The sequence below is a fragment of the Miniopterus schreibersii genome (genome assembly GCF_964146895.1).
Source record: "Miniopterus schreibersii genome assembly, chromosome: 7".
Classification (NCBI taxonomy): Eukaryota; Metazoa; Chordata; class Mammalia; order Chiroptera; family Miniopteridae; genus Miniopterus; species Miniopterus schreibersii.
In genome coordinates this window covers 51,071,465-51,095,513 of record NC_138108.1, presented here as the reverse complement: position 1 = coordinate 51,095,513, position 24,049 = coordinate 51,071,465, and the positions used below count along the sequence as shown (strand labels likewise).

General features: G+C 35.2%; 1 protein-coding gene across 30 annotated transcripts in view; it reads right to left on the bottom strand.

Moving 5' to 3' along the window:
* BAZ2B (bromodomain adjacent to zinc finger domain 2B) overlaps positions 1–24,049 on the bottom strand; it is a 273,729-nt gene that overhangs the window by 66,328 nt on the left and 183,352 nt on the right. For 10 of the 30 annotated variants that reach the window (XM_081141719.1, XM_081141705.1, XM_081141709.1 and 7 more), the window contains 6 exons: positions 15,561–15,758; positions 14,683–15,078; positions 9,860–10,463; positions 6,730–6,790; positions 5,843–5,951; positions 5,477–5,578 (listed from right to left, as the gene is read on the bottom strand). In XM_081141719.1, coding sequence (XP_080997845.1) covers positions 5,477–5,578; positions 5,843–5,951; positions 6,730–6,790; positions 9,860–10,463; positions 14,683–15,078; positions 15,561–15,758 — 1,470 coding nt within the window. Of the gene's footprint in view, positions 1–5,476; positions 5,579–5,842; positions 5,952–6,729; positions 6,791–7,975; positions 8,270–9,859; positions 10,464–14,682; positions 15,079–15,560; positions 15,759–24,049 lie in introns of all 30 variants that reach the window. The other 20 variants (XM_081141723.1, XM_081141728.1, XM_081141702.1 and 17 more) reach the window with 3 other exon arrangements.

Genomic DNA, 24,049 nt, shown 5'->3' with positions numbered 1-24,049 from the left:
AATATCTACGCTTCAAATCACCGAGGAGGGAATTAAGACCTAGAAAAGTAGGCTTCAGTTTTTCAAAGTAATACAGGATACAGAATTACCCTGCTAGGAATCCAAGAAAAATCTTGGGGCACAAACAAAGCAAGGGCATCAGGTATTTTTGACAGAACCTGACATTTCATATTTTAAGAAAAACATTAAAGTTAATATCCTGAGAAAAATAAAAATTTTGTTGGGATTTCCTTACATCTATTTCACAGTTTAGCATTATGTCCATTTTTAGCTACTTTACCGTGCCTAAGACAAGTAGTGAGAGTTTTATACACCATAAACTTGACAGCATTAGGTATTCTTAATATACTCTAATCAGATAGTTTATTAATATCATGCACTGAATAGCACTTTAAAGAAGTGAAACAGTAAGAACAGTCATCTATGCTGAGAGATGGGTGTCAACTATTAAAAACAGTGGGGAAATTATTTCCACATTGCTGACTATGCTTTCCGGTTACTCACAGTAGGTTACCTTCTAAGAGTCATGACTTTAAAAAATACCTCCTTAGCTCCAGACTTGGATTCATACATTTGGCCTCCTAGCACAGGCCTGTGCCTAGCCATCAAAAATCCTACCTGGTAGATTAGTGACATGAATCTCCAGATTTTTAGATCCCTGGTAGTGATCTCTCATGTTGTCAGAGCCCCTGTGTGCCCACGGCTATGTTGCATTAGGTGTGACAGTTAACAGCAGAGTTGAATTAGAACCCTGGTTGCTGACTTCCAATCTTTTGTACTTTACTTAATGAAGTAATTACCAGCATTACAATTTTGCCAAAAATCATGTGTTGCCTGCTGTATTGTGAAGTCTTCCTTTATTCCTCATTAATAAAACCCTAGTTTTAGCTGGACGGCATTGTGCTTAGTGTTTTACTTCCCCAAGCAACGAGCTCCTCTAAGCCAGTGATCAGAATTTCTCTTTCTTTTGTACTCTTCAGTTTCTGTGTGAAGACTAATTTCTCCTCAAAGCCAGGCTTTCAAGTTTATTCTGTAGTGAAGTGCATTTACAATTTTCTTTATGGAAAATGCCTTTAGGAAAAATTTATTTTGGAAAAAAAGAATGTCTGACACATTAAGTATTTGCCACAAATATTGATTAAGTAGCTAAGAAAAGGGGCTCTTTCAGTAAGACTTATAGACATTTTTCTATTCTCATGGCCTTATGCCATTAAAAAGAAATACCTTTTATAAAAAAATACTTCTTGAATAGAAAAAGCAACATTTTCTTAGTCACTTTTAACTTCTTTCTTTGCACCTTCCCTTTCCTTGCTTTTTAGCCTGAACACATTAGATATTCACTACTCTATGCTTGTGAACTTCCTGGTTGAAAAAAATGAACATAATTGTTATATTTATGCTTAAATGTTTTCTTCTCCACAATTTACAAAAAAATGCCTTTTTAGTAGATTATCATATATTTCAAGATAACCTTTGTCACTAACAATTTATTTTGAAGCCTTCATATTTTATTCATAATAAAAGTGTAAATACCTTTTACCTTTTTACCTAAGTATCATATTTATGTAATTAAAAACAACCTTATATTTACCAAAATATGTCTAGCTCAACCTTACTTTCCATTATTCTGACACTCAAAAACAAAATAAAATGAAAACAAAGATGAAAACTAGGTTCAACAAGTTCATTATAATGTGATGGAGAAATCTGTAAGAAACAGACTGATCTTACACCCTTTCAGTGGCTAAAATAATTAACAGAATTTCGTTAGCAGGTAGCTGGCCAGAATAGCATGGACTTACGAAGAGTATAGTTATAGTTCATTTTGTTCCATGAAGTCTACCAGTCCCAAAATCTTGGTTTCTACAGAAGCTGGTAGGAAGTGTTTGCTGTCTAAGTAGATAGTGGCAAGGAGCTGATTCTACAAATCTCTTACCACATTTGTAGACTGAAATAAATAAAAGTAATAATAACTAGATTAAGGTCACACCCCCATTTATTAGGTCATCCATATCTATTTACTTGAATTAAGGGGTTTTCTTTTTTAAATTATTTTTAAATGTAATCATTAGATTGTTATCCTTTAGTTAATGATAACTTTACTTAGATTTCAATAAATATGACCTCTCATATCTACACCTCTAATATTACTGTAATACACACTAAGTCCATATTTTCAACAAATTTTTGCTGTTAATATATGTATAATTACTCTCTTAAACTCATAAATATATTGAGTCAAAAATGATTAACTTATACAAAGTAACCATGGTTCCCTAATGCAGATATTATCATCTAGCAGAAATTATCATCTGCTAAAATTCAATGGTAAGATACAGAGTTCTGAAATATCACTGTTGCAATTTTTTTAAATGCCTTAAAAAAATTAGAACTTATAGGACTAATATTGGTGGGGTTTTTTGGTATGTTTTAAAAGAAAAAAAATATGATGGACAAATTATATTTTCCAATGCAAATGTTTTGTAAGAAGACTGATTAAGAATACTAATGAATCTCCAAATACAGCATTTCATTTGCTATCAAACACCCCAAAAATATATAGGAAGCTTGGAAAACTGTAGCAGTAGCATTTAAAATCATTGTTTACAATCTCCATGAATTTGGAAAACTGAAAGATTAGCCTTTATTGGATTATAAGGGATATAAGCATTTATTTTTTTTAAATAAAAAACTGTTTTTCACAGCAAATTTTAGAAAGTATGAAACATGTAAGAACATAAGGGGAAAAAAGATCCATTTTACCACCAGCCATTACAATCACCATTAAACTTTTGAGGCAGTTTCTTCCAGTCTTTCAATATGCATAGTTTCAGTTTTCAATATATATAGGGTGTGGCAAAAGTAAGTTTACAGCTGTTCATATAAAAAAAATAATAATAATAAATAATTCAAGAAAAAACTGTGTTTCACATACTCACTATCCAACTATAAACTTACGGTCGCCCCACCCTGTACACAGCCATTGTACCATTTATAGAATTTGTATTAAGGCCAACATACTGTAAACAGATACAGATCATCACTGCGTGGTAATATTGTCTTTGTCCCAAACTATGTTTTAAATCTTCTACAAAATGTAGGCCAATCAAAATTATATCATAGCTACTCTAACAAAAATATACAATTCTTGTTCATTTTCATAGAATACTGTATATTTACATACATTTCTAATTAACTATATGCTTATATAGATTGATCATACCACATATAGAAATATGTATGGCTCTACAACAGTATGCACCCCTAATCAACTTACATTTTTTGGATTACTTACCTTTATTGTTGTTCTCTAAAAGTATCCTAAAATGAATCCAACTTTTTAAAAAAATTTTATTGATTGATTGACTTTAGAGAGAGAGAAGAAGGGAGGGAGAGAGAGAGAGAGAAAGAGAGAAACATGGATTTGTTGTTCCACTTGCTTATGCATTCACTGGCTGATCCCTGCATGTGCCCCGACGGGGATCAACCCCGAAACCTTAGCGTGTCAGGGCGATACTCTGACCAACTGAACTTCCCGGCTAGGGTTCCAGCTAATTTTTTTTTAACTGAGAGAAGTGCTCTCAAAACTGCTATTATTTTCCCTCTGCAGTCTGCTGAAATGTTGGCAGCTTAACATATTCTGGATTTAGTAATTCATCATATTTCCTTGATTGGAATTGATCTCTCAGCAAGACAATATGCATTTGAAAACACTGATTATGCTTAATAAAAAGTGAATGGATGTCAAAGAACAGTCTGCTCTGCCTAATGAGGCTTTAGAGATTAAGTCTAATTATCACTGATACAAAACTAAAAATCCGTTATGTATTGAACAGCAATTAGCTTTGCTCTCGGAACAAAAATCTATTGATCTGAAAAACATGAAGCGATCTTTGGCATAAACAAGTAAGGATTTGATAACACAAAGCAAAAGATTAAAAATGTAAAGAATGTGTAAGTAAAATTATTACTGCCTTCTAATATGCTTTGTGACTAAAAAACTGATTCAGTAGATAGGGAGTGTATAAAATACCACTGTGGTTCTAAAATTCTGAGAATTGGTCTGATGACAGAGTTAGTCTGAAATTTAAAATTTTTTAAATTTTAATTTAAAAAAATAGAAAAATATAGAATATATTTCCATAAAGAAGATAAACTTCAGATAAATACAGTTTGGCATTTTAAAATTACCAGCAAAGAGACAACTAGATTTGGACATAACTTGTTCCTTCAAAACTACTGAACAATGAAAAATAGGTTATACAACGGACGCAAAAGAGCTGTTAGAAACCTCGAGTTCTAGTTATGTCCTGCTTTTTTGAGCTCTCAAAATACACCTCTTGCAGAATGAGGAATGTCTTTTCTATTTTCTATAACTATAAAACTAGAGGGTAAGGTAGAATGGAAAAGCCTTCCTATCCACAATATAAAATATTAATTGCCAGAAAAAAATTCTTTCTGTGCGCTATAATGGGACAAAAGGAAGAGAGGTTCAACCAGGAAAGAAAATATCAACTTCAGATGGCTGAGCATTTTAACCTTTTGAAACATTTTCATGTGTATGATCTCATTTTAACCTCACATAATCCTATGAAGCAGAAGTAAAATTATTTTTGTCTCTATTTTGCAGATAAAGAAACAGGGGAAAAGGGGGCACTATTTGTTGCTGCTTGAAATCACAAAACCATTTCATGGATTAACAAGAATTTAGGTCTTCTCACTCCTTAACCAGGACTTCTTTCAATGGAGCTGATACAGTTAAAGGGAATCCTAAGTATATGCAGCTGAATCCAAGTAAGAAACAAAGGCAAAACATTAAAGGGAAAATAAAGGAAATGAGGTCTCTTCGTGGTAGGTTCTTTGTTGTGATTAATAAAGTTGTATACTTAACCCTCAAGCTCAAAGGAAGCTGTGGTGATCTTTTCAGAACTGTGTAAAATTAATTTAGAAATGCAATTTCTGCAAAAAGCAGAAATTTTACTTACCTAATATTAAGCAAATCTGAACCCCTTCCCCCACAAAATGACCAAACTTGTGAAAATGGGTCACGTAGCATGTCATAATCAAATAATAAGATCCTTCCAAGAAACTAAGACATATTTGTTCTCTTTTGGTCTGACTTATAACATGTTTTTCCTATTCAAATTGATTTTTTAAAAACTGTTTACCTTTCAGGGAACTAGTGCTTTCCTATATTTCACATCAACATGCAGATACTTTTATACCTGTATAAACTGTAAAATTATTGACAGAATTAACAAACAGGAAAAGGCTTACTTAAAAATTTGAAAAAGACATCTATTATGTCAAAGCTCCTTGTTACTGAAACAGTAAATTAAGGACTCCGTGAGTGTTTACCACAAAGGTATATGTATAGCTATATCAATCAACTAACAGAGTGTAGTGAAATTTAACTCATTTAGGTTATGGTACTACTTTTTTGGTTCAAAGACTGTACTTTTTAAAAAGTGGATACCTGCGGTCCATCTCTGGCTTCATAGAAGTCACCCACTCTTATTTTTGCACTGAAGCTGAAATTGTCCCTTGAGATATCCATTATTCCATTTCTGCTGAGATACTGAAAAAATCACATATTTTTCCACTTCAGGTTTTAATAATGACAACCCAGCTTTGATGTATAGCTATCTTCAGGACACTAATGCTTTGCATATTCTATCAAGGGGCTATGGATTTATAGGAGTTCAATCTAGGTTAAGTACAATAGTCCCATACAGAGAACATTTTGCATCAAGGAACTTATCTGAGAAAGGAGTGTACTTTTTTTTTCCATAAGCATGCATAATAGGCACCAAATATATGTTATTTGGTGAAAAGTATGTACCTTTATTACTTCAGGGTACTGCCTAAGTTTCTTTCCACATGGAGCATAATATGCTACTTCTCCTTGAAGGCGCCCTCCAAAGTTTCTTATTCTTGTCTCTCTCTGCCAGCTACGCATAACAGAAATGAGAATTATAACATACTTAATTTTTAAAAAACTTCTAAAAACTAAAAAAACCCACGTTTTTAAAGAATACATGCTCTTTAGAAAACATGAAAAATGCAAAGAACACAAATATTAACCCCCCTGATTATACAACTCAGATGCATTTACTATTAAAATTATTTCAATTTTTAGCTAAGCAATTCAATTAAAATTAATCAAAGACTCAAGTTATAAATATTAAACTCCATTAAATTTTTTACAAATCATAACTGGAATTACTTTGAGACATATTCAATAACATGTGTGTACTGACTCTTTACATCTAAAAAGCTTTAAGTGAGAGCACAGCAAACCTGGCTCCCTGCTCTTGGAGATTCCCGTACTTCCAGTGTGAAGCTTCCCAGTGCCAGTCAACCACTGTAGCCAAACTCTGGTCAAGTCCCTCAGTCTTGCCCACAATGATTTTCCCTGTCCTTTAATTCCATCTTCACAAAATCTCTGACACTCTTAACTGCGCCCCCGCCCTTTGCCAAGCCATTTGCTCCAGCTTCTCTGGGTCACACTCCCACCCGGATGCATGCCCACCCCAGCTCCCCACACCCCAACAGCAGTGAGCCCTCATTTCAGTGGTCTGATATATCGTCTTCTCTGCCCTTCATTCTAACTCTTCTGCTCTAATAATTACTATGCGGTACATTCACTTTATTAATAGCAGAGAACGAGGAATCAAACATGCATAAATACGTGTGGGAAAAGCAGAAGGGAAATCTCGTTTTCCATACCCATATTCCAGCGGAATACGCAGTTCACGCTCATCTGTTACTCTTCTTCTTTTGGAAGTGCCTTCAAGAAAATTTAGCCAGTTAACATAAAAGACTGGTTTACACAGATGACAATTTTTTGATAGTTTTGAAGCTTCTCTTTAAATATCTTAATGACTTGGATTATTAGTGTTGTTCTGCAACTTGTACATTATTTTTAGATAGTTCAACAAAACACACTGTATAAAGTAGAGGGTTTCTTTTTCTTCCTTTGGTCGGCATGACAAAAACTAGTCTTTCTCTCCAAAGAGAATACAGGCAAGGTAAGAAGACATAGCTTTTCTCTCATTTTGTTATTTAAAAATGGCTAAAGTAGTAGGAGGGAAATAGAAGTTTCAGAAAAGTATAGAGTTGTTTTCTTTGAAAATGAATTTTAAGATGCTGAAAAATTTCAACCGCTGGCTCATATATTTAAAAATAATATAGCAGGAAAAAATACATAATGTTTATGTTCATATAAATCCATAGTCAAAAACACTACTAGATCTTTTAATTAAAGTCCAAAAAACCAGATTAGGATTACATGTAAATTTTTTCATAGATGACAGTCAAGTTTCACAAATACAAATACATACATTTTCATTAGCTGGATATCATACTGGCTTGTGGCAAATGAAAGCAAAACTAGAAATTTCCAAGGAAAAAGTGAAATAGGTAAAACAATACAGTATTTCACTATACGCCTCTGTATTTTCCTAGCCATTGAAATGAGAATAGAGAATAGTTTTGGAATATTAATGTAAAACCTTTTAATGAAGACCTCTAGAAGTTTATAAAAGGTCAAATAGAAAAATAAAGACATGGTGTGTTAATGGGGTAATAATGCTACTCACTAATGCAAACGACTGGCTATGTGTTGGGCAGAGATGCAACTGTATCATAAGTAACCAAGTGAGCTCATTATTATAAAGTACAAAAAAGTCCGCTGTCAATCAAATACTAAATTCTAGAAGCATAAACTAAACACAGAAGCAGGAAAGTATTCAAAATCAAGAGCTGTCATTAAGCAGGTTCTAAAACTGCGAGCACAGAATAAAAATGGAAATGGGTCATAGCCTCTGAAAACACACGCTGACCTTTCTTAGCCAGCCTAAGCCTAGCTGCAACACCTGATTCCAATGAGATCATCCTCAGAACACTGCATAAGTAAGAATTCTTGCTATGGTTTGCCTTCTACTTTACAATAATAAAAATAAAGTGTAGGTACCAGAGTGTGGACTTGAAGTAAGTGTGGAAGAAGGTGTGCCAAGAAAAGCAGGTGACTGGGATTCAGAACATAAGGCAGCAGGAGCAGAGCCTGGGGCTTTTGCTATGTGGAGGTTACGAGGTGTTGAGTGAGCTGTGAGACTGGTGGAAGGGCTTTTGACAGAGGAAGCTGTTTTATTCAGTTTCATTGAAGTTTTCTCTCCTTCAGTATCACTATCTGATTCATCTTGGTCTTTATCATCATCATCATCTTCTTCTGATCCTTCTGTATCTGATTCTGAATTACTATCTGATTCTGGGAAGTAAAAGAAGCATTTGTATATTATAACTAGATAATCACCAACAATTTGCAGTTTGTACCTAAATGGAATAGTTCGGGAACCGGCATCTGTGAATGAGAACTCGAATGAGCAATCTTCCTGGAGCGTAAACGTAAAAATGACTATCTTGCAAGCTATCTGAGTACAATGTATGCAGGCTATAAATCCTCAAAATTCTTCATTAAAAGTATCCATTTTACTCAAAACTTTACTCATAAAACTGTTCCTCTCATATGACACTATTCACATTCTGAGCTCTGCTTAGTGGCTTTAAATTACTTTTAATTTAACGGAGAAACTAAAGTGCAGAGGGAATCAAATTAATTATTTAAATTAATAGATCCCAATAGCTTAAGAACTATAGTTCACTATGAGGATGGGAAGGTTGGGGCTACCATCACCCTTTCATCTGGACTTTGAGATAACAGAAAGCAATCTTCTGCAGGAGATTCTTGGCTTTTTGGCAGCAGTTATTCTATGTAGGTGTAAGACTCCATCAGGCTTCTCAGGCTTCATGAGACTAGGATTACTGAAACAACCGTGTGGGATAATTTAATGATTTAATAATTAAAGTTTGTTCTAGCAATGTAGTCCTATAAATGCATCCACTCCTACAGATATACAAAGCCTATTCCTGGATTAAACTTGATAAACATAGGGCTGTATCTGTACTGTATCTTAATGGTTTCCAGAACAGCTTTTCTGCAACTGTGTTTTATGCAGTATTATCTGTCTACATTAAAGTTCATTATAAAAGCTGTCTTTGAAAGATGTTAACATTGACATTCATTATCTTTTATGCAAAGCTGTGCTTATGGGAACACCAGGAAGAAATATTACAGGAGAAGTTGTTTTTACCCTGAGCAAGTAGGTTGTTTTTACCTTATAGACACTTTAATTTGCTTAACTGATTATATTTTCCTATTCATATTGGAGGCTAGAAAATTTACAATTGGATTTGTGGGTGACCAGTAACAAATCCAAAAGCTTTGATAATATGTATTTCATCTTTGTATTTAAAATTTAAGCTCTCTTATATTTTCAATTTTCTGTGGAACAGGAAGGAAAGGGAAAGAAAAATAAAAGGAAGCTAACAACAGCAACAACAACAACAACAAACCACCAGAAAGTGAATCAAAATAAAATCAGAAAGTACTCTATATGTTAGTAAAATAAATTCTGTGTTGCTAACAGACATTCATGGGGATTAGGTTTTTGGTACTTTCTGAATGACTGTGACATGTTTTAACAAGTAGGAGAGGAGATGCAAAAAGGGACAAATGAGTGGCCCTGAATTAAGTGAAAAATTTAGCAACTTCATGAAATTCATGCATCATTTATATTCACTTTAAAGTATTATTTGTTAAATGAATAAGAAAGCTGAGAATTTTACTTCAGATTTCCAATTTCAGTTGCTCCTGTATTTTACCAGCTCACTACAGAAACACACATAGCTGTGTGAAACAGTGAATGACATAACTATAAGTGACTTAAGAGCCTCTTTAAGATGCTTTGGCACATGTAGCATTTACTGAAATACTTTAAATTGTAAAATAGAAAATAACCTGATTGGCTGTCATCAGATTCATCATCTTCATCATCTTCCTCATCTTCTTCCTCATCATCTTCCTCTTCATCTTCATTTGAATCTTCAGAGTCTTTACTACTGGGAATGTCTGAATCTGTTCCTCTAAACTGTTCCACTAGCGATTTTGCAGGGTGAGAGTGCTGTTGTGTTTTGACTGGGTTTGCGCTATTGCTAACTGCTTTCTCTTTCCCTTGACCATGGAGTATGGGAGAGGCGGAGGGCATTACAGCTGTTTGACTGCCAGGGGTCCTTCTCCCACCTGTACTCAGATTTACAGGTGAGGAAAAGGGGGTACTTGCAGTAGCAATGTTTTCATTAATCTTACTCTGCATTTTAGTTTTGGTAGTAAGTGCTAGAGGAGCTTCTTGAATGACACTTTGAATAACTCCGTTTGGTTGGTGATTACCTAAAAGTGCATTTGTCAAGAAAGGATTAGGGTGGTTGTTTTCTAGTGTTTGTTTTGGATGTGCTGGTGAACTAGAGGTTCCTTTTGGATTTGACAAAGCTGCAATAACCTTCTTCAGGCTCTTAGAGGACTCTGGTTTCTTTAACTGTGCTGGAAATGTCTGTTTATATTGTTCCTGTTGAAACATAAGTTAAAAGAGCAAGTCAACCGTGTACTATAAGAACAAAGGTTACTTTTATTTGCCTTCAGTATCTGACAACTGCTTATACAGAAATTTAAATCATGATTACGAGTACTATAAAAGTAGTGGCCCTGATGACCAGCTGATTGCTGAACCTCAGCCAGACATAATATATTTAAATTCAGTTAGTCTTTCCCTCATCAGATACGTTTCTTGACTGTCCTCTCTTTACTATTGCTCCCATTTTCTCAATAATCCAAGCTTGAAACTCTAAAATCATCTTTACTTTTCTCCAAGTCAGCCATATTACTATGTCTTTGGATTCTTTCATTAAAACACTGCTCAAATTTAAGCCATACCATTATTTCTTCCCGCCCAACTCAATATATGCTATACACCAATGCCAATTAAGTCTTAATATGTCTAATATTATATATTAGCTCCTCAGTCAAAAGCTTTAGTGCCTCCTCCACCATTGCCAACTTTATAAAGCCTAAATACTTAACTTTGATAATCAGATTACTTTTCAAGTAGGCACTAACATTCCTCTACTCTAACCTGTCATGCCCTATAAGTGTCATTCCTTCACTACCCCCACATTCTGTTATAACTATTTTCTCTGCATGAAACGTCCTCCTTTTATAAATTTTAAGCTGATGAAATGCTGCTCATTCTTCAAAATCCAAACAAGAAGTTTTCCATGTTTGTAACAGCCAGAAGCACATATGCCTCTACTCTTTGAGCACCTTTACCTCCTATATTCTATCCTGTACAGCCTACAGTCTACATGACACGAAGCTGATGGAAATGCTGGCTAAGCATTCTGTGGGAACGGCTTCAGAGCGCCTTCAGCAAACCAGCGTTGGAAAGAGTACAACAAAAGTTTAGAAAAATTATCCTTGGGAAAAGTTAATTTATAAGCCATTAAGTCTTAAAATTTACATCTGTAAAAAAGAAACAAAAAAACTATTTGGCAATCGAAATTTTCTTGAACAGAATAAAATAATATGGATTTTATTAAAATAAATTGAAATGATATGCAAAAATGAACTGAAATAGAAATGATTAAAACATTTTAAGTTATAGATACAGAAGGTAAAATTCTGTAATGAAAATGGTTCCCTTAAAATGAAAATCAGCAATGCTGTCAGCATTGGACGCAGGCTCTTAACAATCAAGGCAGCAAAGATTTGTGGTGGGCATTTCACAAGAATAAAGGCAGATGGAATGTCATATAAAATGACTTATTAAATATTTTAAAGCACCAGGACTAATTAGCAGCATGCAATTCCTAATAAACTTCTTTAGTTTATTAACATCTTCATAGTATTAGTTAGAAAATTAAATTATTAAGATAATTCTTTGTAAACAAAGACTGTCACATAATATTCATACCTAAGTCAATGCCCCACAAAAAGAAAGTGCTTAATCAATATTTAATCAGTGAATAAAATATGGAAAATTATAGCAAATAGTTGCATTTACCTTTTAAAAATAATTTTATAGCAAAGTTCTTAATATTAAAATACTTTAATACACTTAATTTTAGTTAATATTTATATGACATAAATATTGCATATTATAGTATATTGGATAAGTATATATATATATAAAATGTATTTAAACTACATATTTACATATACTGACTTAAATTATCAGCAGAAAAACTTAGTGTATTTTCATTTCCTAGAGGACAATTATGTCACATAATCATTTTGTACCTTTTTTTATAGGTAATAAATCTTCCCTCTAAATACACAGAATCAAAGCAGTCATAAAAACAAAAACTTTCCCTTTAGTTTTATATTTTAATTTTCTGAAATTGATCTTCACTCTATAGTTCTGAAAAATCTCTTCCCACATATTGACATCTGAAAATTAAAAAAAATAACCAGATATCTGTATTTTATAGCTAAGACTAATATCAGTTACTCTTTTACAGCAAACATATTGTCATTTTTTATCTGAGGGGTGGAAAATAAAAAGCAGGGGAGAAAACTGGGACCTGTATAGTAGCAAGTCTTGCTGCTTTAAGATATCCACTTGAACAACAGGAGCATAGGAAGAGACAGGTTTGAAGCTCTCTTCTATGTCCAAGCTCTTGCTCCCTAGCCTCTACCTGAGCCTCTGAAGACCACAAAAAAATCCTCTAGGCAAAACTTGATAAACAAAATTCACTCCTGGTCTATAGATCCAATTAATGTATACTGATTTGAATTAAATGTCTCCAGGATAAGAGTATAGAAGGACCCAATGATTAAATAAACAATCAAGAAAAACATAGACTAGTGAGGGAGGCAGATACATAGTAGATATCATGAAATAATTGAGAGTATCATAAGAAATAAAGCAAAATTATTTATATTAGATTACATATAAATAAAAATAGCTGATATAAGAGAGGTATTTATAAAATACCTTTTAAGACAACACTAGGTACCAATAACAAGTAGATAAAGTCACTTAGAATTGAATCTAATGTGAATACCCACTCACATAAAAGATTTCCCATTAACTTACCATTATTTCAGAAACACCAAATTTATTTCATCTAAATCATGGGTTTTGAGATCAAAATGATGACCTTGGTTTAAAACACTTCTGCTCTTAAATTGCTATGTGATGTTTGCAAGTGGCTTAACCTCTCTGAACCTTAATTTCTTTATCTCACACAGTTTTACAAGGATTACATAAAATCGTATGTGCAAAAGGCCTAGCTTCACTACATTTATTAAGCAAATATTTAATAAGTGACTTTCTAATAGGCAGTCATATAAATTCTTTAAATAAGAGCTCTTTGAAAAAATTAAGCAACCTTTCATAATGCAAATACTTCTTGATGTCACTCGGTAAATTTATTCATCTTAAGTGAAATATACACTAATGAAAATTAACATAACCCCAAAAATGTAATTTTTAATTTGCTTAATATATTCCTGGAGAGTCAATAATGTAATGCCAATAATAATACCTTGTTATGATTGAAGGGTACATTACAAATGATCACATGCATGATATTATGTCATTGGCCATTCCCTTTAGATCGGTGGTACTCAAATCTGGCTGCACACTTGAATCACCAGGGAAGCATTTTAGTCATGCAATACCTTAGTCTCAACACAAGAGATCCTGATTTAATTGTTCTGGGGTGGTATTTCCTTTTTAAAATTTCCCAGGTGATTCTAATGTATACTTACACTTGAAAACTACTCATTTAGATTCCCCAAAAAGCCTGATTTGTTCAAGTCATTTTTCTTTGACCCTGTTCTTAAAGTCTTCACAGTAAAATAAGAGTCAATGAACTATAACATTGTGACTTTTTAAAGAAAGGCAAAAAATCATAGTGGTTAAGAAAAAGAACTCTAGTACCATACGCCTAGGTTTAAATTCTAGCTTTATCACTAATTAGCAGTGTGACACTGGGAGAGTTAAGTTTTGTGTCTCAATGTTAGTATCCAATGAGTAAATGCACGTTCAGCACTTAAAACAATGGCTGGCAAACAGTAAGTGCTCTAGGAGTGTTAGCTAATATTTAGGGTGGTTAATGATAATTTTTGTAACCAAAAGACAGGATACTGTGTTCAAACATAATACTTTTTTTTTTCTCTATTCTGGGCTGGTTCTAAAATAAAAAGAAATGATCATTTAATTACTGGAATTCTACTGGACATATGGATGTAGACTATATAGTAATATAAAATCAATAGCAAGAAAATCAAGTTGAAAAAATTTCTCTGATAGGTGGTTCTGGTGTTTGTGTAAACAAAAATTACTAAAAATATTTTGTATTTCATATAATTCACTAAGAATGGAAAGTCTTTATAAAGGATTTTTACACTTAAAATTGATAGATTATAGAACTCTAGAGGTAAATTACTCAAGAATTCATTTCTTTAAAAAATACATTGATATTAGAAAAAAAGGACATTGAATTTTATACAAAAGTGAGTGTGAAGTATGTCTTATTCAAACATATTTCTCTCCTGGTTAAATAATTAAACCAGGGGGAAAATGACATGATTGTGTTGCCAAAAATATATTAAGCAGATGTACATGTAAATATAAAATCAGAGAAACTTAGTTTGCTGATGTGCATATTTGATTCCTGGTGACTAAAACGAAGTATAAAAATAAGAGTAGAATTTAATTTAAACCTTCATATAAAAACTCTTTTTTAATAATAAAATTCTTCTATAAATAATTTTTAACTCACCCGTTTAGATCGCAATTCACTGGTCAAAAGACTAGATTCTTCAGAGGTATTTTTATTCCCTGCTTTAAGTACATCAGGAGAAGGAACTATGAGTTTCATGTAAGTTTCCTTTTTGGCTTGATTTACCAAAGACAAAGGTTTCACATTGGACACCAATCCCGTAGACTGTATTACACTTGTGTGTTTGGTCACAGATTCCTCCTTTGCCTGAGAGCTTGGGAAAATAAATGGAAGCTGCTGTGACAAAACCTGAGGCTGCTTCTGCTGGGATTGGAATGATGAGTGAGTCTGGGATTCAGACACAAGAGGTAATGGCTGGTGTATTCTTTTTTCCTGGGCTTTTTCAGTTGCTTTCTGTCCATCTGCTTTTGGGTCTGAAATACCATGTAATAGCACCTGTAAATAAAAGTTAAAAGGCAACAGCTTTACATTTATTACAACAAGGAACACCAAGCAGAAAAAAAAGGAACTTTAAGAAGTATTCCTAGTAATTTATGATAGACATATATAGCTCATAAGAAATACAGTAAATGTCCTTTTAAAAATATTTCTCTGTCTCCCATTCTGTGTTTTGCAAAAATGAGAACTTGCCCTGGCAGGTAGCTCATTTGGTTAGAGAGAGCATCCTCCTGATAAGCCAAGGTTGTGGATTTGACCCCCAGGCAGGGCACATACAAGAATCAACCAATGGATAAATGAATGGGTGGAACTACAAATCCATGTCTCTCTCTTTCTCTCTCTCTCAAATCAATTTTTTAAAAAAGTAAAAACTAAAGGCCAGTTTAAGTTTAAACTTCACAGACTTTGAAAGTCAGGATAAACAAGTTAATCCCTTAATATGCACAGTGTGTGGATACTGCCAAGGGAAATCTTTGTACCTGGTTGTTACTTGTATGTTGTGCTTCACTCTCTGAGTCAGAATCATCATCTTCACTTTCTTCAATACTTTGATCTTCTTCATCTTCCTCTAGATCATCTGAATCACTACTACTAATGCCTTCACTTGAGGTGTCCGATGATGTGCCGGAATCACTGTCACTGTTGCTAGAACTTTCCATAGCTTTCTTCCTTGGTTTCTGGGTAAAGACAAGATTTTTAGTAAGACACTATTTTTTGAAAAAAATTCAACTTTCAGTAAGAGGAATGCTCTTTTAATTTTCCAATGATATTTTCAATCTCAAAACATCACTTTAGGAAACAGGGAAAAGTCACATGTTAGAAGGGTAATTATTCAACAAACTAATCAAATTTACTTATGTGACAAGACTTTTCCAATAAAATATACAAGCTCTGACTGGAAACCTCAATACAGTATATTCAAAACACAAAGAGTAATTTATAAAATAATAATTCCAATTATAAGGGTTACATATATGGAAGTTCTATATTTAGCTTTAGTCTTCTTTCTTTATGCACATAGTGAATCAGTAGCCAAATATGTACATATAACATGCCAAATACACTTTTCTAGGTGCTGGACTACAATGATGCCTAAGATAGAGTCCTTGTCTTCAAGAAAGTTGCATTCTAGTGGTGGTGGTGGTAGTGGTAGAGTAGACAGATGATTAATATAAAAGCAAGTAATTCCATATAGTAATAAGTGCTATAGGGAAGAGAAGATAGGTAGAAAAGGACATACAGGCTGCTTTAATTAAGCTCAAAAATTTAATTTTTTATACTTCACATCAAAAATGAAAAATATGATAAAGAGATTAATTTTTGGAACATTTAAGATTCTACAGGAAAAAGGAAATCCAAAGCTGGAAGAAAGGGACATTAGGTCGCATAAAAGGAAAGTTGGGGGTTTAAAGAATAGACAATAGTAGTGGATAAAAAGAAAAAAATCTTGAGATGAATTATAATTAAAAAGCTATATAACAATAGAAAAGTTAAAATTCTGCCAATAGAAAGACTGAAAAGGAGAAATATTGAAATGATAGAGCATTAAGATTGAGTACAATCCAAAGTTACTTTAGAACATTTCAATACTGTTTGCTGATAGATAAAATAAAGAATAAAACATAGAAAAGTAATAAATTACAAAAGCAATAAATCACGAAAGCTATGGTCTTAACAGATAGGGCCCTTCATGACTACGGGGCTTGGGGAATGAGAGACAATCATATACTTCTTTACTAGGAAGCCAAATTTAAGCCATAGTCACAGATTGCAAATCTATACTGTCTCCTTTGTACCTTCTGAAATTTGATTTAAATTGAATAAAATGCATATAAGTGAAGGGAGTCACCCCTGCTGTTTTATTCCACTTTCAATGGTACTGTTTTAACTACTCCAAACTAGCAACGGTAATGCTTCCTCGACATACACACCTTCAATAAGCCAACTAATATTTACCATCATTCCCTGAGCTATCTTCTCTTACAGTAACAGTGACAAGGAACCAAAGTAGAGGTGAAAGGGAAACAATAGTAATATAGTAATATTAAGCCTAACATTTGTTGGAGAAACACCTCCTTTCTTACAACCAAAATCTGTTGTATTTCTAAGCACCTATAGCAAGACTATAAACATCATAGGAATCTAAAATGAAGTTATCACTTTTGGTTTCAACAAGGGCTAGCTACAAAAGGAAAGAAATAAGGGAGCTACAGTGACTTAGCAGGGAGAAATAAACTCCTATTCCAATGCCTAAGTAGTCTTTGTAGGGTTTTTTTGAAGATGGCACGAGAAATGGGGCCTGCACTCCTCAAGAGTGGGGTCTAGAGGTGTAGATCCTGAAGCTTTGTGGTATGTAATATTCACTTGCAAAACTTGTTGCAAGCAGCAGATTCCTGGGTACAATTTCCAAACAGCACACAGGGATCTGCATTAACAAGCCCATAACGTGATTCTGATGCAGGTGGTTTTGCATAGCATACTCTGACCACGTGCAAAGAGTCTGTGCTTTTATAAGGCAACAAATTTAGACCCCATTTAAAAAGGAGGGGAAATGTGAACAGACACATCCAGATATTAGAAAAAAGAAAATGAGTGTCAACATCACCAATTTCATCTCCTTAATTGCTATTAGTGTGTGTATGTAGGTACTTCATTTCTGTTCACACATAATTAGGTAGTATGTCTCTGATATGCCGTTTAAACATTTTAAAAATGAGTCTTCTTAGGTTTATCAAACAATGATCAAAGAAGAGCTTATTAATCCACCTCTGCCCCATTCAATCTGGAAAAGCATTGCAGAACCCTCTCCTTGAACTTTCATTTTACTGTATAGTTATTTCTTCTAATAAAAAACAAATACCTATTCAAGGATATTATGTACCAGGCATGCTTTAGTCTCTGGGGACAAAGGGGTGTCACAAAGAGACAGCAACTCTGCCCTAGTGGGATCTGGGTGCAGAGAATCAACAAACAATATAAATAAGGGTTTTTAGAGATAAATACCATGATTAAAACAGGATAACTGGATAGACAGTATGTGTTGGGAGTGGGGTGGGGTCAAGATTTAGATGCAGTTATCAGGTAAGACCTTTCTGAGCTGAGACCTAAATAAAGAACAAGAGAAGGACATTCAAGACAGGAAACAGCAAAGGAAATGAGTTTGTTGTGTTCACAGACTGGGGAAGCCAACTAGATTAGCTGTGGCACAGGGATGCAGGGACATAGAAAATATGGCAGGACAGACTGGCAGGGGTCTTATGATACAGGGTCTTGTAGGCTAAGGCCATGGAGGGATTAATTCTAAGTGGGATAGGAAACTATTGGAGGGAGTGATCACATATGTTTTAAAGTCATAAAACCACTTATGTTTTAAAAAGACTGTTTTGGCTGCTGTGGTATCAATCATTTTTATGGCAGCAGGAGTGGAACTTATTCAACCTTGAATTTATTTTTTTCTCAACAGGCTGTATTACAAACATAGATTTTAGTTTGTGACTTACTTTGTTTAATTTAAAATATCTTTATTCTAAATAAACATGCAGACTAAATGAGGGAATTGGACTTAAGGATTTCTAATGAGCAGTACAAAGCTATGTAACCATACCTCCAGAAAGGATTATCAAAATTAGCTGAAGAACATTTTTTCAAACAACACAGAGGGCTAATGCAGCAATATATTTTTAGAAAGCTTTTAAAATTGAATATTACTGGGTAAAAGAGAATAGGATCTTCTTTAGTGCCAATGCCCTTCATCTCCATTTTCCTTGAACAACCTACTACCATAAACTCATGCCAAACCATGTATTATCCAAACGGGCTCTTTTTCGGAAATTCTAAGTTCTAGTATTCCTCACTTGATAGCCCAGGTCTCTCTAGTGTTATTCCTATGCTACCTCCGAATCTGTCCCTTTATATCATTAGAGAAGTGCCTCTCAAAGTTTTTAGTACCTATTACTGGGAACACTTTTTTCTTTAACAACACTGATCTTGTTTAGGAATGTCAATGTAGAGTCCTTATAAGAACTAAGGACAGGGACTTTTCATATCCATGCCTCCAAAGTCTTGCTCAATGCCCTGTACATAGTGGAGGTACTGAAGATTTTAGATTTTACTAGATTTTAGCACTACTTCTAAGAGGTAGGATAGTGTAAGTTTTAAAAATATGGATGTTCAACTTGTAGAAATATAAATGGAAATATATTTAGGGCATGAGGTGTGGGATTTGTTTCAAAATACTATGGGAGTAAGGAATAGGTAGTGTTTCAGCTAGTGCCTGGCATGCAAAGAAGCTAGCAGCAGCACAGATCGGCCCTTGGAGCTCACATGATTGAAATGCCCTTGAAACACATGATAAGGGAGGAGAGTAAAGAACACTTGAAGAGCAACAGGTAGAGAACTTCCACTCAAGATGGTGGTGTAGGTAAAAGTGATACTCAAATCCTCCCACAACCACACCAAAATTACAACTAAAATATAGAATCACCATCATTCAGAAACGCCTGAAATCTAGCTGAACAAAAGTCCTACAACTAAAGACATAAAGAAGCCGCATCGAGACTGGTAGGAGGAGTGGAGATGAGGAACAGGATGATCCTACACCTACGTGTGGCACATAAAAATAAGGACAGATATCTCAGCTACAGAGGTCCCCACTGAGGAGCGAGGGGTCCCAGCCCCACACCAGACCCTCTGTCCCAGGATTCCAGTGCCAGAAAGAGAAGTTCCCGTAACTTATCACTGTAAAAACCAGTGGGAAGTTTGGCTCAATAAGACAGAGGCTGCAAGAGTCCCAGGCATTCCTCCTAAGGAGCCCATGCATGAACTTACTCAGACTCACTCCACCTGAGTTCCAGGGCTACGACAGCAGCCTTCTGCCAGACAGAAGTGCTGGCAGAGGCCATTTTTCCTTTGACAAAATACACTCCCCCACCCCCAACCCCGCCCCAGACCCTGCAGGTAGGCAGGCACCATTTCTTAGTCTCCATTAATCTAACTATCATTGTTCGACCCACCCTGATGATTCCCTGAGATCCCACCTCAACTAACATTTGGTCCCACCCAAGCTGTTTCCAGTGTCTTTTCCACAGGAATGGCTTATCTTGGCTCATGCTTCAGACTTTACTAAAATCTTTCAAACAAGCAGCATTTGGCCTAAGCATGCCCCATACCACTTACTAAGTGGCCCCAGTACCAGCACTAGTGGCAGCTGGCCTTGGTTTGCAGCTTGGCCTCTCCTAGGTGCCTCAACCCCCAGCACAAGTAGCAGCCATCTGCAGATCACTTTGTAGCTTATGCTGGGTGGTCCCAGCAGAAGACAGGTGGCAGGTCACCTTGGTCTGTACCTCCTGAGAGGTCCAAGAGCCAGCACACCCAGTGAACAGCTTTAGACCACATAGGAACACCACCCAACCACCTCCACAATGAACAACACTCAAGGGGTGGACTCAGCAGGTACCAAAGCCCCACTGAAGTAAGTCCTGCTCTGTGGGGTGGGCCCCTGCACAGCTGATTCTCCACAGTGATTGCAGCCAGTCTTTGCAGCTGATCAGCCTGGGGGTAAATCCCTCCCACTGATGTGCCAACAGCAATAAAGGCTCAACTACAACAGAAGAGTGTACAAGGCCCACATTGGGAGTGGGGCACATGCACATGCACCTGGAGTGCCCAGCTCAGGTGACTGGAGAGGCTGCACCACGGGAACCTACAGGACACCTACCACATTAGGCCACTCTACCAAGCCTGGGAGACATGGCAGCACTACCTAATACCTAGAAACAAACACAGGGAGGCTGCCAAAATGAGGAGATAAAGAAACATGTCCCAAATGAAACAACAGAATAAAACAACAGAATAAAAGAACTAAACAAAGTGGAGACAAGCAATCTCCTAGATGCAGAGTTCAAAACACTGATTATAAGGATGCTCAACAAACTTAGCAGAAGAGCAGATGAACTTAGAGGGAACTTAAAGAGCATAAAAAAAGGACATGGAAACCATAAAAAAGAACAAGTTAGAAATGAAGGATACACTAACTGAAATGAAGAAGAATTTATGGGAAATCAACAGAGGAGTAGATGAAATCAAGAATCAAATCAGGGATTTGGAATATAAGGAAGCAAAAAACACCCAGTCAGAACAACAAAAGGGGACAACTTCAAGTGTGCCAACATTTGCATCATGGGGGTACCAGTAGGAGAAGAGAGAATGAAACTGAAAAACTATTGGAAAAAATGACAAAAAACATCCCTAACCTGGTGAAGGAAATAGACATACAAGTCCAGGAAGTGCAGAGAGTCCCAAAAAAGATCAACCCAAAAAGGCCCACACCAAGACACATCATAATTAAAATGCAAAAGGTTAAACACAAACAGAAAAATCTTAAAAGCAGAAAGAGAAAAGCAGTTAGTTACCTACAAAAGAGGTCCCATAAGACTGTCAGCTGATTTCTCAACAGAAACTCTGCAGGCCATAAGTTTGAATGGCAAGAAATATTCAAACCAATAAAAAGTAAGGACTTGTACAACCATGATTACTATACTACCCAGAAAAGCTATCATTTAGAATCAGACAAGAAAAAGCTAAAGGTGTTTATCACCACTAAACCTGTACTACATGAAATAGTAAAGGTTCTTCAAGAAGAAAAATTTTTTTAAAAAAAGACAAAAAACATGAACAATAAAATGGCAATAAATACATATCTACAAAAATTGAATCTAAAAAACAAAACAAATAAGCAGAACAGAAACAGACTCATAGATACAGAGAAAATTTTGACATTTGTGAGATGGGAGAGGATTTGGGGGGATGGCTGAAAAAAGCCAAAGGATTGAGAAGTACAAATTGGTTGTTACAGAACAGTCATGGGGATGTAAAGTACAGCATGGGGAATATAGTCAATAATATCCTAAAACTATGTATGGTATCAGATGGATATGAAATTTATCAGGATGATCACTTAGTCATATAATGTCTAATCACTGGGGTATATACCTGAAACTAATATAATATTGTATGTCAACTGTAATTGAAAAATAAAAAATGATTTGAAATAAAAAATAAAATAAAAGCAGGGAACAAGAGGGAAAAAAAGAGAAACAAGTAGAGAGTGTAACCCTGAAACCTGAGTCCTTGGAAGGAAATAACCAAGAATCTTTTATCATATTTGTTACAGGGGAAAGGGAATGTTTGTCTTGGAGCCTAGGAACAGTCTTGTTCAGTTTTTGTGATTGGGTACCATGGGGCTTTTCTTGGCTTTATCAGATGACCTTCCCCCAGATCCTCAAATGCCTTCCTGTATTCTGGAAAACATTTTTCTTCTGTTGAGAAGGAAACTGAAATATTTAGAGGAAGCATTTCTATGAAATATGCTTGATAAAAGGAAAAAACAAATTTTTATTTGTTCTGTTGATCCTAGAAAAAATATGGAGCTTGTGCTGTCTTGAAGGGCAAGGAAAATTTGATAAAATAGTTCCTTAGGATTAAAAATTAGAGCTTATGAGGCATGTTTTTCAGATTTAAAGTTCAGATAAATGCTACCTGTAGTCAGTGGCTAGCGATATCTTGCTCTTGTGTCAGAAGCTTCCCAGCCCCCTTGATATTATAGCTGAGATGGTAGAGAAAGAGATCTGTGCAGGGTCACAAACTTTTGATGCTCTTTTCCCAGAAAACCATTCCCTAAAAGTGGTTTTCATAAAATGTAGATGAGAAGACATTGCTCTATTTATTACCTTTGTTCCCAGAAAGCTTGCAGTTGATGCTAAGGATTTAACTGAGAATAAACCAAGATTTCTCAATCAAGAAGAAATTACAAATGAGACCAAATTCACTGACAAAAGTGCACTTACTGAAAATTCTGGACATAATGTGTTAGTTCATGTAGGTGGAGATACCTCAGCTTAATTGGTTGAATGAATGAAACCAAGACTCAGTGATGACCTACATTTAACAAAGCTGAAATGTCACATTCTCTGGCATGATGTGGAAGAGGAAATCCAAAGGCTTATTTAGAGTGACAAAAATATTGAGGTGGATTTACCACATGTGATCTTCATACCCACCCTAATCCTCATATGGCTTCTACAACAAATGGGGTCTAGTCAGGAGGCAGAGCCACATTAGCAACTTGAATAGAGAAATTTTATCATAAAAAATTAACTAGTAACAGAAGATGAACTACTAAGAGGGGAAAAAAGAAACCTCTAAAGAATACTGGAATAAGCCCTAGTCAGGTAGCTCAGTTGGTTAGAGGGTCATCCTGAAATATCAAGATTGCAGGTTTGATCCCTGGTCAGGGCACATAAAAGAAGCAACCAATGAACACATGAATAAATATAACAGCAAATCAATGTTTCTCTCTCTCTCTCTCTCTCAAATCAGTAGAAAAACAACAATTAAAAATATACTGGGATAAAAAAGTGAATGGAATAGCCACTTCCTGTGGGCTGAGGCACACTAAGATAAACTTGGAGGAGGGCCTCTCTTTTCCAACCCCTCATTACCTAAGACTTAGCTTTAAACTTTGTTGGAGACGATGTGGCTGTTGCCCACTGGATGGCAGAGAAGCTCACTGAGGTATCACCGGTCAAGGTCAGAATGTCAGAAAAACTTGCTGGGAACCTGCTAGCTGGGGCACCAGTAAAATCAGTTAGAAAGCCACCTAGTGGCATTCCAGCAAAACTTACTACAGTGGTCCCCCCTTATCCACAGGGGATGTGTTCCGTTCCCCAGTGCATGACTAAAAGTGCAGATGGTACTGAACCCTATATGTAGTATGTTTTTTCCTATACCTACATACATATGATGAAGTTTAATTTATAAGTTAGGCACAGTAAGAGATTAACAACAATAACTAATAATAAAGTAGAATTATAAAATGTGAATGTGGTGTCTCTCCCTCCCTCTCTCCAGTAATTTTTATATTTTTCAGTCCAAACCATCCCTTACTTACAATAAATGGCTTGGTGTCACT